General features: G+C 38.4%; 2 protein-coding genes across 2 annotated transcripts; both read left to right on the top strand.

The window, feature by feature from the left end:
* LOC18785790 (vesicle-associated membrane protein 727) lies at positions 6,240–12,619 on the top strand. Its single transcript, XM_007218233.2, has 7 exons — positions 6,240–6,380; positions 6,832–7,093; positions 7,182–7,380; positions 7,467–7,587; positions 10,749–10,811; positions 10,914–11,058; positions 12,003–12,619. The coding sequence occupies exons 2-6, from the start codon at positions 6,904–6,906 to the stop codon at positions 11,055–11,057; spliced, it is 717 nt and encodes a 238-aa protein (XP_007218295.1). The 5' UTR covers positions 6,240–6,380; positions 6,832–6,903; the 3' UTR covers position 11,058; positions 12,003–12,619.
* LOC109947300 lies at positions 12,351–13,660 on the top strand. Its single transcript, XM_020557236.1, is given in 3 exon segments — positions 12,351–12,417; positions 13,268–13,430; positions 13,432–13,660. Coding segments are annotated over 3 exon segments (459 nt in total).

Raw genomic sequence — 13,890 nt, 5'->3', positions numbered from 1 at the left:
AAAACTATCTGAGAAACCTCCCACAGTGACCACAGACCCTTTTCCCCAACCTCAAGTTAACATGGTCAACTTAAATTGGCCAGAACAGGAGAGAGGCAAGCTGATAGCAGAAGTCAGCCCCAACATAAACAGAAGAGTTACAAATGAGGCAAATCGGAAACCAAAGGCAACCATCTCAGTTGGGGTAGTTCTGTGCAACATATACAAATGCGAAAGTGAGTTGGAGATAACTCTGGATGAGCAAAGACAGCCTACAACCAGTGTCTTTGACATAATTGAAACATCATACCAACAGAGCTCTGTTCCAACCTCAACCAGAGACACAACTAGAAATAAAGCTTATCAAAGGCTTGCCCAATGCATTAGAAAGATGACGAAGCAGCCAAAGAAGGAAATACCAATTAAAATGCCCGAAAATGATAAGCCTTTGGCAACTATCATAGAAGGCAGATGGTATTCTGTTGGAAAAAGTAGCAGGCCAACTTTGGAGCTAACTAGAACACAGAAGAGGAAAATCCATAAGCAACACTGCACATTCCTCAAGAACAGGGATAAAACCTAGATGCTTCCAGATATCAGTTCTGCCAAGAATGAGAAAAAGCTAGAAGCAGGTTTTCAAGCCAAATAGGCAACATACAAACCAGAGGAGCTGACAAAAACATAAATCCCAGTCAAATCCACCACATCTCAAGAGATCATTACCTTCATAGAAGAACAGATTGTGCAAAGGTTCGGCATACCAGAATCAATCACCACTGACAAGGGAACTTCCTTCATATTTAGAGAAATACAAGATATGGCAGAAGGGCTCAAAATCAAGCTACTTCAATCCACTCCTTACTATGCACAGGCAAATGGACAGGCAGAATCAAGCAACAAGGTTATCATCAACATCATCAGGATAATGCTTGAGGAAAATCCAAGGCAATGACATGAAAAACTATCAGAAACCTTGTGGGCCTACATAACTTCAAAAACAGAAGCAACTGGCATGACGCAATTCTGCCCATGGAAATCGCAGTTCAGTTCATCAGAATTGACCAGCAACGTAATTTAGTTGGAGAAGACTACTCACAAGCAATGTTGCTAGAATTGGAAGGACTGGATACAAGTAGAATTAATACCCTCAACAAACTCTTAGCAGGAAAATAGGTCGTGGCAAGAGCCTATAACAAGAGAGTTAGAAACAAGAGTTTTGAAGAATGAGAAATTGTCTGGAAAGTAGTTCTACCCCTCGGAACACATGTGGCTGGCTATGAAAAATGGTCACCCACATGGGAAGGTCCTTTCATAATCAAGCAAGTCCTTGGATTGGAGGCATACAGGTTACAAGATCAAGATCGAGACATCCATGCTGCACCAATCAAAGGCAAATGGTTGAAGAAGTTCTATCCAACTATGTGGGATTCACAAGCAGTACAAACAGTCCTGGAATCGAAGTAGAGAGGGATGGAACTTTTGATTGATCATTTTAGTCAAAGTTTTGTAAATATTTATTTCTTGTTTTTTAAACTCTACTTATCTCTTGAAAACGTAGTCTGCTTATCTCTTGGAAAGGCCACCTGTTTTAGTGCAGAGCTTATATATATATATATATATATATATAGATTCTGAGCTTTTTCTTTTGGCTGAAAAAATAGAGAAGTCTTTCTGTAAGACCTGCCTTCATTAATTTCCTATCAACCTCTCTGTATTAGTTGAAAATTTTGACTTTTCAAAGCCAGCTAGTCACGTGGGGTTGTTTAGAAAAGATCTTCTGATTTTGCCAATCTTTCTGGGGTAGAGATTAAATTGTGTAAAAAGGTTGGGCTAGTCTCTTTTCTTAGTGGATAAAAAGCCCCAAATGTTTTTGTCTCATGGCCCTTTTCTGAAAAAGAAATGGGCTGGGTGTGTTGGAAATTGGCCCAATCTTAAGAAAGACTCTGGTGGCTGCCCAAAATTTGACATGGGTTTTTTGATTTTGGGCTCTTGATTCTAATTTGAGTGAAAAGCCCAAACTGCTTGGATCCTGAGATTGCTTTGTCTTCCTAGGCCTCCAGTGCTGGGTTGGGCGTGCAGATTTTTGGCCCAAACAAGACCACCATGGGAACTGACTGTTGATAGTTCTTCTCTGCCAGAATAATAACTTCCCTTTTTTGTGGCATTTAAAAAGAAAGATTTGTTTGAAAGATCTGTCTCCCATTATTAAAGATTAAAAACCCCACTCCAGCATTTTCTATAAATATGAGAGGAGGTGAACAGATCAAAGGACAACCAAAAAATCAATCAAGACAAAAACTCTCGAAGTCATACTGACAAAATCAAAAAATCAATTGATCTCAAGAAACCTTCAGACACTGAAGCAACCAAAATCTCTTTGACCTACAAACAAATCAGTTAGAATTCAAATCTCTGGTTTCATTTCAGTTTAGAGAACCAGTTTTACAAAGCGAGATTTCTCTCGTTATAAATTTGGTTCAGCACAAAGCCAAGTCAAGCAGAGTCCGAGTTTTTACAAAAATGAAAACCTCAACAAATTTACAGAAAGCCTTGATCAAGCAGAATAGGTACCATAGCGCAGCTCCAACTCAGTGACCATTAATCCAGCCACTTAAGTCCTCTTTAGACTGAAGAGGCCTCAATTCTGCCTGACAAGCCCTCTATGCTTGAAATAGATTGAAGCTCTGCCAAACTCAAACATTGGTATCAATTTCCAGTTGAAACTTATCAATTGAAGGTGTTGACGATCCAATCCAGCATAGATATATCCAGTCTAACCCAGTTCAGAGGCAACCATCCAAACAGAAATCGAAGTCCAACGTTCTGTTGTCTTTTTCGGAGTTGGAATTTCTCTTTTGAGTCTTGTAATAGGCAGTTCTGCTTAAACAGTTTGTTTTCTTTTTATCTATTCTGGCCAGAACTACCAGTTTTGTACTGTGAAAAATTGTGAAGTCCTCACCAGTCTGAGGCAAGAAAAGAACTTACTTGGGAGATATTCCTCACCCAAATTCACAATTGCCCTAGCCAAAGGAACTCAAGGGCAGACAGTATTGCAGATGGCACAACTCTTGGAACCACTCCACCAACAGCTGTGTTGTTTTCAGAGATGTCATACAACAGGGAATAAAGGTGTGGAGGCTAAAACTATCTGAGAAACCTCCCACAGTGACCACAGACCCTTTTTCCCAACCTCAAGTTAACATGGTCAACTTAAATTGGCCAGAACAGGAGAGAGGCAAGCTGATAGCAGAAGTCAGCCCCAACATAAACAGAAGAGTTACAAATGAGGCAAATCGGAAACCAAAGGCAACCATCTCAGTTGGGGTAGTTCTGTGCAACATATACAAATGCGAAAGTGAGTTGGAGATAACTCTGGATGAGCAAAGACAGCCTACAACCAGTGTCTTTGACATAATTGAAACATCATACCAACAGAGCTCTGTTCCAACCTCAACCAGAGACACAACTAGAAATAAAGCTTATCAAAGGCTTGCCCAATGCATTAGAAAGATGATGAAGCAGCCAAAGAAGGAAATACCAATTAAAATGCCCGAAAATGATAAGCCTTTGGCAACTATCATAGAAGGCAAATGGTATTCTGTTGGAAAAAGTAGCAGGCCAACTTTGGAGCTAACTAGAACACAGAAGAGGAAAATCCATAAGCAACACGGCACATTCCTCAAGAACAGGGATAAAACCTAGATGCTTCCAGATATCAGTTCTGCCAAGAATGAGAAAAAGCTAGAAGTAGGTTTACAAGCCAAACAGGCAACTGGGGGGGGGGTACTCCTGTGGTGGATTTGAAAACCATATTCCAAAACTTATCATAAAATTCCTCTTATTCCACAAATTAACTTCCCAAATCTTTTCTCAACTTTCCAAAAATTAGTTTTTAAATGGGTTGCCAAAATCCCTTCTCAAGCATAAAGTACATAAAGATCCAAAAATATTCACAAACCTCAATATCAAATTAAAGTTTGATAATCTCATAACATAATCTTATAAACCAGCCAAGACCCCAAAATAATTCAAATAATAATCAACACTTGTTTACATATAATTTCCATAAAATGCTATTTTCCACAATTAAAACAATAGACTTTCATAAATAACTCAATATCACTCAGTCATATACTTTAATAATAATAATCATAATAATAATAATAAATAATGTTATATAATAACCCCTAGAGATCCCATAACTTCCAATATTGCATAACTTTCAAATATCAAAATAATACCCAAGAATACCATAAAATACTATAACATAACCTCATACTCCAAACATAATCAAAATACTTCACATAACAGTCAAGCCTCATTTATAAGATCGTTCTAGTACTCCTCGAAGTATGAAACTACCTCGGAAGACTCTCAGTCAACCGAGGGATCAAACTTCTCATAATGGTCAACAGGGCCCACATGGCCCCATAACGTCTGATTTCTGATCTAAAAGTTCCTACAGATTCAACCAAGTCTACTAAATACGTTATGCAAGTTTGGTCTCGATCGAGCGGTCGAACAGCTCACGATCGCAAGATTGGACGGTCGTCGTTTAACCTAATCTTTCAATCATTGAATCGAAGTATTCGCGACTCTGATTCGTGATCTGCAAATTCCTACACGATCTTAGGGATTCCTAGATCAACATACTTGGAAATGGAGCCGATCCAACGGTCCGAACATATAACCCAAATATCGCCTAATATGCGTAATCCGATTGATAGTCAAAAGATAACCAAATTAAAATCCGAGCATATCATTGTGCTTGAGACAACATGGGGATCATTTTAGGACCTAAAGGGTTACCCAAACAATGCTTATGTGCATGCGACGGCAGTGCGTGGGTGCCCAGAGAAATTCCGACGATCGAAAAATATCCGAATCGTCGGTCAAGACATATACCTACATGTTCTAAACATTAAGTAGAGAAACTTTTGTTCTTGTACCATGGCCGAAAAATGGCCTGAACTTGCCCAAAACTTGATCCGTAAAAGGGCCAAAATTTTGATTAGTAATTCGAGTTTCAAAACTTCAAAATCGATCCTAACCAACCCAACCATCAGCTAAGTCACGTTGAAAGGATGAGAAAGCATACCTGGATCGATAAATTTGGTGGCCAGAATCATCAGAAACGACGACAAAAAGTTTTGACAAAATCGGAACTTTATCGAGCTACCGCCGGTGAAGGAGTGGTTGGGCTCATCAGAGAAGGGGAGGAACGGGTAGAGGAGGTCGAGACGGTTCTAACGCAAGTGGTCTTGTAGAGACGGTTCTAACGCAAGTGGTCTCATGGCCAAAGGTGGCCAGACGGAGGAGATCCCGCCGGCCAAAGATCGGTGGCTGTTTTGGTTGTGAGAGAGAGAGAGGCTACATGAGGGGGAGAGAGAGAGAGAGAGAGAGAGAGAGAGAGAGAGGAAACCATCTGGGTTTTAAAAAAAACCGACTTCAAAATATTTACGGTTATGCCACTAGGTTTTCGTAGATCATAACTTCTTCCTTATAACTTTGATTTGAGCCTGCTATGTGTCTACGGACTCATCTCGACGTGTTCTACACAACGGTACTACTAAAAACCCCAAATTCTTTCCCCAACAAAAAGTCAACTTATACATCAAAATATTTCTGGAGTAAAATTATCTTTTATTTGAATAATTTAATAATTAAATATTAATTTAAGATCGGGTTATTACATTATATTTACAGGTACCATATTTATAAGGTTTAAAAAAAAAAAGGTGCCATTTTACCTTGCTTACTCAAGCTGGTGCCAAAGCCACCAATTTCCCTTGATTTAATGTAAATTACGTGAAATTAAGTGAATTTAATAATGACATATTTTGTAGTTTTGAGGTTTTCACTACATGATTGTAAAACAGTCCTGATCTCTTGGACTACAGGGGTCCAAGAGATTTGTGGTCACTCACCGTTGGATGTAAATTCAACGGTTCACTCACTCTTGTAATCCTTTTAAAAAACTTTTTTGAACTATTGGATTAATATCCAACGATGGGTGACCACAATCTCTTGAACTCCTGTGGTCCAAGAGATCGGGACTGGATTGTAAAATTATATTCTATTTTTAAGAGACTTCAAGTTTTTTTCTCCCATCTAAATGCAACGTTAAAGACCAATCATGTCAAAAAAAAAAAATAATAATAATTTCACAAACCTAAGAGACATTTGTGATAAAAAATAAAAAACCGAATTGGTGTGAACTTTGACCAAAAAAAAAAAAAAAAGTACGGGTCGCAAGCAAAAGAGGCCTGGACCACGTCGCCTTCAGAACAGAACGTCTTAACTCAGTACCATCCCATCTTTCGGACTCCTCTCTCTCTCTCTCTTCTGGGGCACTTATTCGCTAAGACTTGAATTCCGTAAATCAGGTTTTGATCTGACAAGTAAGTTCCTTCTTTCATATTTCTTGTGTTATTTGTAGATCAAGATTTTACCGTGACTCGTTTCTGTTTTTAAGAGGAATTGTGGGTTCTTGGTTTTGTTATTTAAATCTTTGACCCTTTTCGTATTCCTTTGTCTGGTTGCCGAGAAAATTAAAAGGAAACGATGGAAAGATGTAGAAGGAATGAAATTTTTTTTTAAAAATGAACATTTTCTTTTATGTTCTCTTGTTTTGGTAGGTTAAGCATATCAAAAACTCATCTAGGTATTGCAGTTAGTTACTGACTGAAACTTGTAGATATTTCAGGACTTGGATTTTACTTCGGGTTCGTTCGGTGTAATTGACAATTACTGTTCAGATTTAAGTAAACTATGCTTTATCGCGTATAAGCTAATCCTGTGTTTTGGTTTAGTGTATTTGATTTATTTTTCATACTTACATAATTTCTGTAGGTTACCACTGCATTTAGGTTCTGGTGATATTTCTCTTGTGCGTCTTCACGTGTTTGAAGTGATAATTCAGAGATGAGTCACAAAGGATTGATATATAGCTTTGTTGCAAAAGGAGGTGTTGTTTTAGCTGAACACACGTCGTTCTCCGGAAACTTCAGTACCATTGCTGTTCAATGCTTACAGAAGTTACCTTCTAGTAGCAGCAAGTACACATATGCGTGTGATAGCCACACCTTCAACTTCCTACTTGACAATGGATTTGGTGGGGATTCTTTTACGACTTGCAGTTAGATTGCTTTTTAGATTCTAATTACAGAATCTGTGGTTTACACTTCTTATTTGGTTCGCAGTGTTTCTTGTTGTTGCGGATGAATCGGTTGGGAGGAGTATGCCTTTTGTGTTCCTTGAACGGGTGAAAGAAGATTTCAAGCAGCGTTATGGTTCAAATAATAAGATTGAAGGCCCACATCCTCTTGCTGATGATAATGAAGACGATGACTTATTTGAAGATCGATTTAGTATTGCATACAATCTTGACAGAGAATTTGGGTTTGTTTCTGCCTTTTGTTGTTTGAATCCAAATGTCTTCTATTTCATATAGTATTACCACTAAATTTTGTGTTTTTTTTTGACAGACCAAGGCTTAAGGAGCACATGCAATATTGCATGGAGCACCCAGAAGAAATAAGTAAGCTTTCCAAATTGAAGGCCCAAATCACGGAGGTCAAAGGTGTGATGATGGACAATATTGAGAAGGTAAAAGATAATATAATCTTGGCTATGGAACTTTCTGAAGATATGGTTAATTTATGCATTTATTCATTGTTCCTTGCTTCCTCACTTGAGACTACAGGTTTCCTACAGAAATCCTGGGTCTTCATAAGAACGATACTGTGGTTGAATTTTTTTGTAGTACCATTCCATGTACACATCCTTCCCTCCATTATTCTTTCATCCCTAATTTCTCCCATATATTTCCCTTATATGTCTAACAGAAAATTTAAATAAAGAAAAACAGAAAAGGTACCTAGTAACCACGAACTCTCCACCTCCCTAACTGCCCCCACTGGTTCTGCCCCACCCCATACCTTGGCCATCACCTCATGGGCCCTGGCTCCTCGCGGATCACCTCACCCACCCAACGACAGCTCCGATGTCACCCGAGGCCATAACATTCAACCCCAATTACCCCCGGCCCAGATCTCCCTTCATCACCTACCTGTCCTCTCTCTCTCTCCCCTTCCCCGAAGGGGACCGCCCCCATCCCCCAGCCACTATCCTCGCCCAAACCCATCACCATTGCCACCCAAATGGACCACTAGGGGCCATCATCCTAGAAGCTTGGGAGAGACATTCATAGAGAGAAAGAGAGAGAGAGGGCTGTGGGGAGAGGGATGGGATATATGTGCAGTATTTTTAAAACTTCAAAATCAAAATATTTTTGGTATTTTAATAGGTATATTTTTTTTCGCTCAAAATTAAAAAAAAGTTTCCCTTACTGCTGGCAGCAATTAGATGGATTTCAAAAACAATTGACAGCCAGCCCCATATTGGCTATTTTGGTATAGTTCATTCCATTAATTTACTGAAGAAATCCTGGGAAATTTTCAATGTTGTGAGTAGTTCAGGTGGTGAAACGGAAATTTATCCTTTTCTTCTTAGACCATCCTATTTATTTTATTTATTGTATCTGCCTTTGTATCTTGAATGCTAGTCAGTAGCTCTTAACGTTTTCTACATCCTCAACAGGTCTGCGTATTTGGTTTGTTACTTATACTGACTTATCTCATATTTCCATCTGGTCCTTTTTTGGTTTACTGGTTATGATTAATAATGCTTTGTAGGTCCTCGCATATTCTGTTTCTAGTTTTACAATTTTGGCAGATTTTTTTATTAAATTATGCTATAGTTTGAATGTCCCAGAAGGGGTTAAAAGTGTGTCCAAACTTGAGTTAAATATTCTTTTTGACATTGAATGACATTTTTCTATGTTTATATTATCCATAAAGAGTTTTAACCGCAATTTAAGTGTATGTGAGTGTTGTGTTTTTTTTTTTTAAAAAAAAAATGAAAAGATAAACCAATGCATGATTGTAGCCGATACCATGGTCACTTGTTGGTGTCATAGTTAAAAGGAAAAGATAAACCAATGCATGACTGTAGCCGATACCTTGGTCACTTCTTGGTGTAATAGTTAAAATGAAAAGATAAACCAATGCATGACTAGCCGATACCATGGTCACTTGTTGGTGTCATAGTTAAAATGAAAAGATAAACCAATGCATGACTGTAGCCGAGACCATGGTCACTTGTTGGTGTCATAGTTAATTAATATGATCCCTTCTTTACTGTATTGTCATAAAATTGTTAGAAGATGATAAAATTGCAGAGCAGTCTCAATGCACATCCTCAAAAAACTCAACCTGTAAAGAAATTAAAAGAAAACATGAGTATCCAACCCAATCACTTTTAGCAGATCTCGTCCATTCTTTTTCACCAGTCACAAGTGCTGTCGTCCTCATGTGATCATTAAGACAGCCTCATGTTGTCCAAAAGGGATGGTGTGTGCTTAGCATATGTTACAGGTGCCTTTTGTCATAAAATTAGACCTGATAAAAACGCCCCAATTGATCATTGTTCTGAGTTTAAAGTGGTGACAATACTTTCCCATTGAAGGTTTGGCTCTTTTGAAATAGAGGTTGAATTAATTATTGCTTGTCAGTGTTGGAATGTTGAGGTAAATTGGGTGTTATTTCTGAAGATGTATTATGTGTGTATAAAGGGATGGGTAGTTAGTGGATAACTTGCTTCTTTCATGTGCAGCTCCTTGTGACCTGTAGTTTTCTTGTACGTTTGCTATCGCTCGATATCATCTTATTTATGGTCACGTCTGTGATTGATTTTTTGTGTGGAGCTGGAGATGAGTAGGGGAAATATAGTTATGTGCTTGGACAGAAGTTTCTTTATGCTTTATGTGGTGCAAGTGGACTAATTTAATAGTAGTGCCTTGTTTATTAACCTTTTTGCAGCTTTCTTTTGTATTTGATTAAGTTTGCATATGCATCAAATATTTAAGTTCGACCCTAAACCCTAATGAATTGAGTTCGGCCTTTATTAGCTTAAACCCTAAACCTAAACCCGAAACCCTAGACATGTATTAGCTTCGGAACAATTTGGAAAGTATCATGATTACGAAAGTTATTTTTCATCATTAGGGAGTGAAGAAAAACAATCAACTGGGTTGGTTTTTCCATAAGCATTGTAGACTTACAATCGTTGGTAATATAGAGAAAAATGTGTGTATAGCAAATCTTATTCATCTGGACTGTATGGTCTAATATGCTAGGATTCATCTATATGCACCAATACTAAAGATTTTTATGGCCAGATGGATCGATGTGGCTCATGGGAGTCTGGATGGTGTTGGGGAATTAGTTATCCCAAAAACAAGATGATGAGCAAACTTATTATCATGAGATGCTGGCCTGTATTGCTTCTCAGCGTACATCCATGTCTTTCCTGAAAAGTTGAAAGATGTCTTATATGATAATTATTGCCCTTCATTTTGAATTAAGGGCTTTCAGGGGTGGTAAGGAAAGTGAGTATAGTAATTATATTAGTTTGGGATGTACTCTACTGCCTGAATATTATAAGTGCTCAAATGCTGAAAACAGAGTGGGAGGGGATGCGAAAAACGACAGAAAATATTTGTTCTCTGGTGGTTGGATGTAAGCATTATTTCACTTTGATACAATAATTTCATTTACCAAATCCTAATTGGCCCACTAGTGCTTTCATCGAAAGAAAATAAGTTGATGTGTTTTTACCATTTGTGTTTCCCTATTGTAAAGCATCTAAGGCATGAGAAGGTTCATTGGGAATGGTTGCAGTAAACCCCATCTCTTTTTTGATGGCAGGTTTTGGATCGTGGGGAGAAAATTGAACTTTTGGTGGACAAAACAGAAAACCTGCAGTTCCAGGTACATGCCATCACTTATCTGGTTTTATAATTTGAAACTGATTTTGAACTTATAAGGAGTTTGTAGTTGATGCGCTTCTGGGGGTATTCGTATTGAATACAGGCTGACAGCTTCCAGAGGCAAGGAAGGCAACTGCGACGTAAGATGTGGCTGCAAAGTCTCCAAATGAAACTAATGATTGGAGGAGGAATCCTTATCCTGATCATCATACTATGGCTAATTGCCTGCGGAGGTTTCAAATGTTAAGGTGCTACTCAACACAAAATCTTCAAGTAGTGGTCGTTCTCTGTTTGCTGTACAAAATGTTATTGTTCTTGTATATGTAAACTTCTGCATTACTCAAGAACCTCTTCTACCGTGTAATTAACCTCTGCTACCTGCTTGTTCCGTTACTCAGTTGTTAATTTTACGGATATTGTTGTTTACTTGACACATATTTTGTCTCCCTGAAGTAGAGTCTAATTTATTCAGTACGTATGAGCAACTGTTACTTGTTATGAAAATGTGAGAATTGTTTTTGGCTTTTGCTTTAGGAAAAAGGCTTTTTACAGGTTACAAATTATCCTTTAAGCATTTTTTTGTGACATTAATAGTCCTTAAGGTTACCCTCTACACTTCCAAATCGTCCCTATCGTTAGAAAGGTAAATGGAGCCAACATGTCCAATTCATTGATGCGGGATGCATAGGATCTAAGTTGATTGTTTCCTAATTTATTTGTTAGTTTCCTAAATTCTCCAGTTTTCCAAATTCTTGTAGGATATCTAAGTTTTCTATTTTATTTGGGTTAGGATTTTTGTTTTAGCTTAGGGATTTTTATCCTGTTGTCTCCATGTCTTAGTTTGCTATAAATACCCCATGTAGTTCTTTAAACTTCAGGTTTGGATATTGAACCCTCTCTTAAAACTTTATGATTTCTGTCATTTCTTCTCAGTTCTCTGATTTCTCTCCTTTATTTCGTCCCTTCGATCTAACTTTTCTTCTCCTTGACCCCCCTATATTCTTCTCATTTCTATTGTTTCGAGTGTTTAATCATACCCCTAGGGGTTGTTGCAAATCAATTGGTATTCAGAGCCTCTTGCTTCACCGCGGTTCCTCTGCTTACTTGCCTGTGCTGCTTGTCATGGCTCCCAATATAACCGTTGCCAATTTGGTTGGACAGTATTAGGAGTTTGAGGTGAAATTTTTTGCAGATGTCACCAGATTGGAAGATCAGTTCACAAAGTTGATGGCTGATCAGAAGACTGAATTCCAGACATCATTGTCATCTATGTCCACCGACATCGCCAAGTTACAAGCTTCAGTGGCGATATCATCAACCACGTCAAAGTGTCGACTACTAAGTCATCCTCCACAACCACTGTTCTCTCCGACCTGATCACATCTTCTTCTCATGTTGGTCTCCCTCCCCATGGGTCTTCCGTTGTCTTCTGCTGGATGTCTATGGTTCGGTTTGACTGATGTGCTAATATTTTAAGAAATTAGTATATAGTGATAAAAAAAAGGTTTAGTAACAAGGATATGATAAAATTGAGTATGGAATGGGTTCCTTTAAATTGAATGTGGATGCATCTCGAAAGTCAGTTTCTGGGAATATTGGTGCTGGGAGTATAATTTGTAATTCTAATGGGGACTAGGTTAGAGGTTTTACTGTTAATTTGGGGATATGCCAAATATTGGAAGCGGAGATTTGGGGCTTGTTCTTTAGTCTGAAACTTGCTGTGGACAAAAGTCTCTCTCATCTTATTGTTGACATGGATTCGATTGTGGCTGTGCAATTGTTCATTATGCTTGAGATAATCCTTTTCCACTCGTTGCTAGTTTGATCTACTTGGGAGTGTGCTATTTCGCCTCTGCGCCTATCTGGATTAGCTCCTTCTTGATTGATGATATGTTAGGGGTTATTAGAAGAGATATTTAGTTCATTTAAAAAAAAAAACAAAAAAACTCTTCAATCTAAGTTATCAACATGGTATATAACTTACTTCATATAAATAAACGAGATTCAAAATTTCACATTTCGTTTTAATATCCATAGCATCAATTTTATTATATTTTTTTGGAAGCCGAGGTTCATTATATTTTTTTGGAAGCCGAGGTTCAAATTTGAAATATCTTTCGACGTAGCTATATTATGAAATAAACTAGCTGTTAACATATATAATTAACCAAGCATGACCAATTGTAGCCCAAAACAAATTAATAACGTATGCGTAATAATATAGTTGTGCCCAAGAACAAATTAATAATGTACGCAATTAATAGCAAAGACGAGTGAGGTTTTAAGACTCATTATCTTCCCTCAATACACAAAGTGACACGCAAAGATCTCTCATCCGCATATCCACACTCTACTGTAGGTTTTACCTCTACATTCACATATCCTTTATCACTTCCTCCTCGTCCTTGTATTCACTTTCCCCGTCGACGGTCGCATCCTGGTATTGCTGATGCTTAGAGACGAGATCATTCACGTTGATCTCTGCTTCAGTGAATTCCATTTCGTCCATTCCTTTGCCAGTATATTAGTGCAAGATGGCCTTCCTCCTGAACATGGCAGTAAATTATTCGCTCACACACCTAAACATTTCTTGGAAACGATGAATGTGGATGCCATGGATAGCCCTCTGGCGGAATGTCACAAACGCTTGATTTCACATTGTTTGGTATCCACTCAACAAAGTAGGAAGAGTTCTTGTACTAAACATTGATCATTTGTTCGTCCACCTCTTTAGTGCTCATCTTGCACCTGAACATGGCTGAGGCAGTGAGGCACCAACCATGCCTGGGATCAGCAGCGCACATCATGTTATGGGAATCCCACATCTGCTGGGTCAATTATGGGACTTAGAGCTCGGTATTGCAAATCCAACCATGAAGACGTGGAGACGAGGAAATTGTGTGCCATGACATGGCATGCTTTGCCATATTCAAGGCAAGCAAGGCTATTTGAGGCATGTCGAGCGAGGGTATGTGAAGCCTGGCTTGCCATGCATGACATGTTTTGCCATATTCAACGCAAGCTTGGATATTTGAGGCTTGTCAAGGGAGGCTATGTGAGAATTGGCGTGCCATGACATG

The sequence above is a fragment of the Prunus persica genome, chromosome G2 (assembly GCF_000346465.2).
Source record: "Prunus persica cultivar Lovell chromosome G2, Prunus_persica_NCBIv2, whole genome shotgun sequence".
NCBI classification, from domain to species: Eukaryota; Viridiplantae; Streptophyta; class Magnoliopsida; order Rosales; family Rosaceae; genus Prunus; species Prunus persica.
Note: the sequence above shows the minus strand (reverse complement) of the source record. Positions and strands in the feature narration are given on the sequence as shown.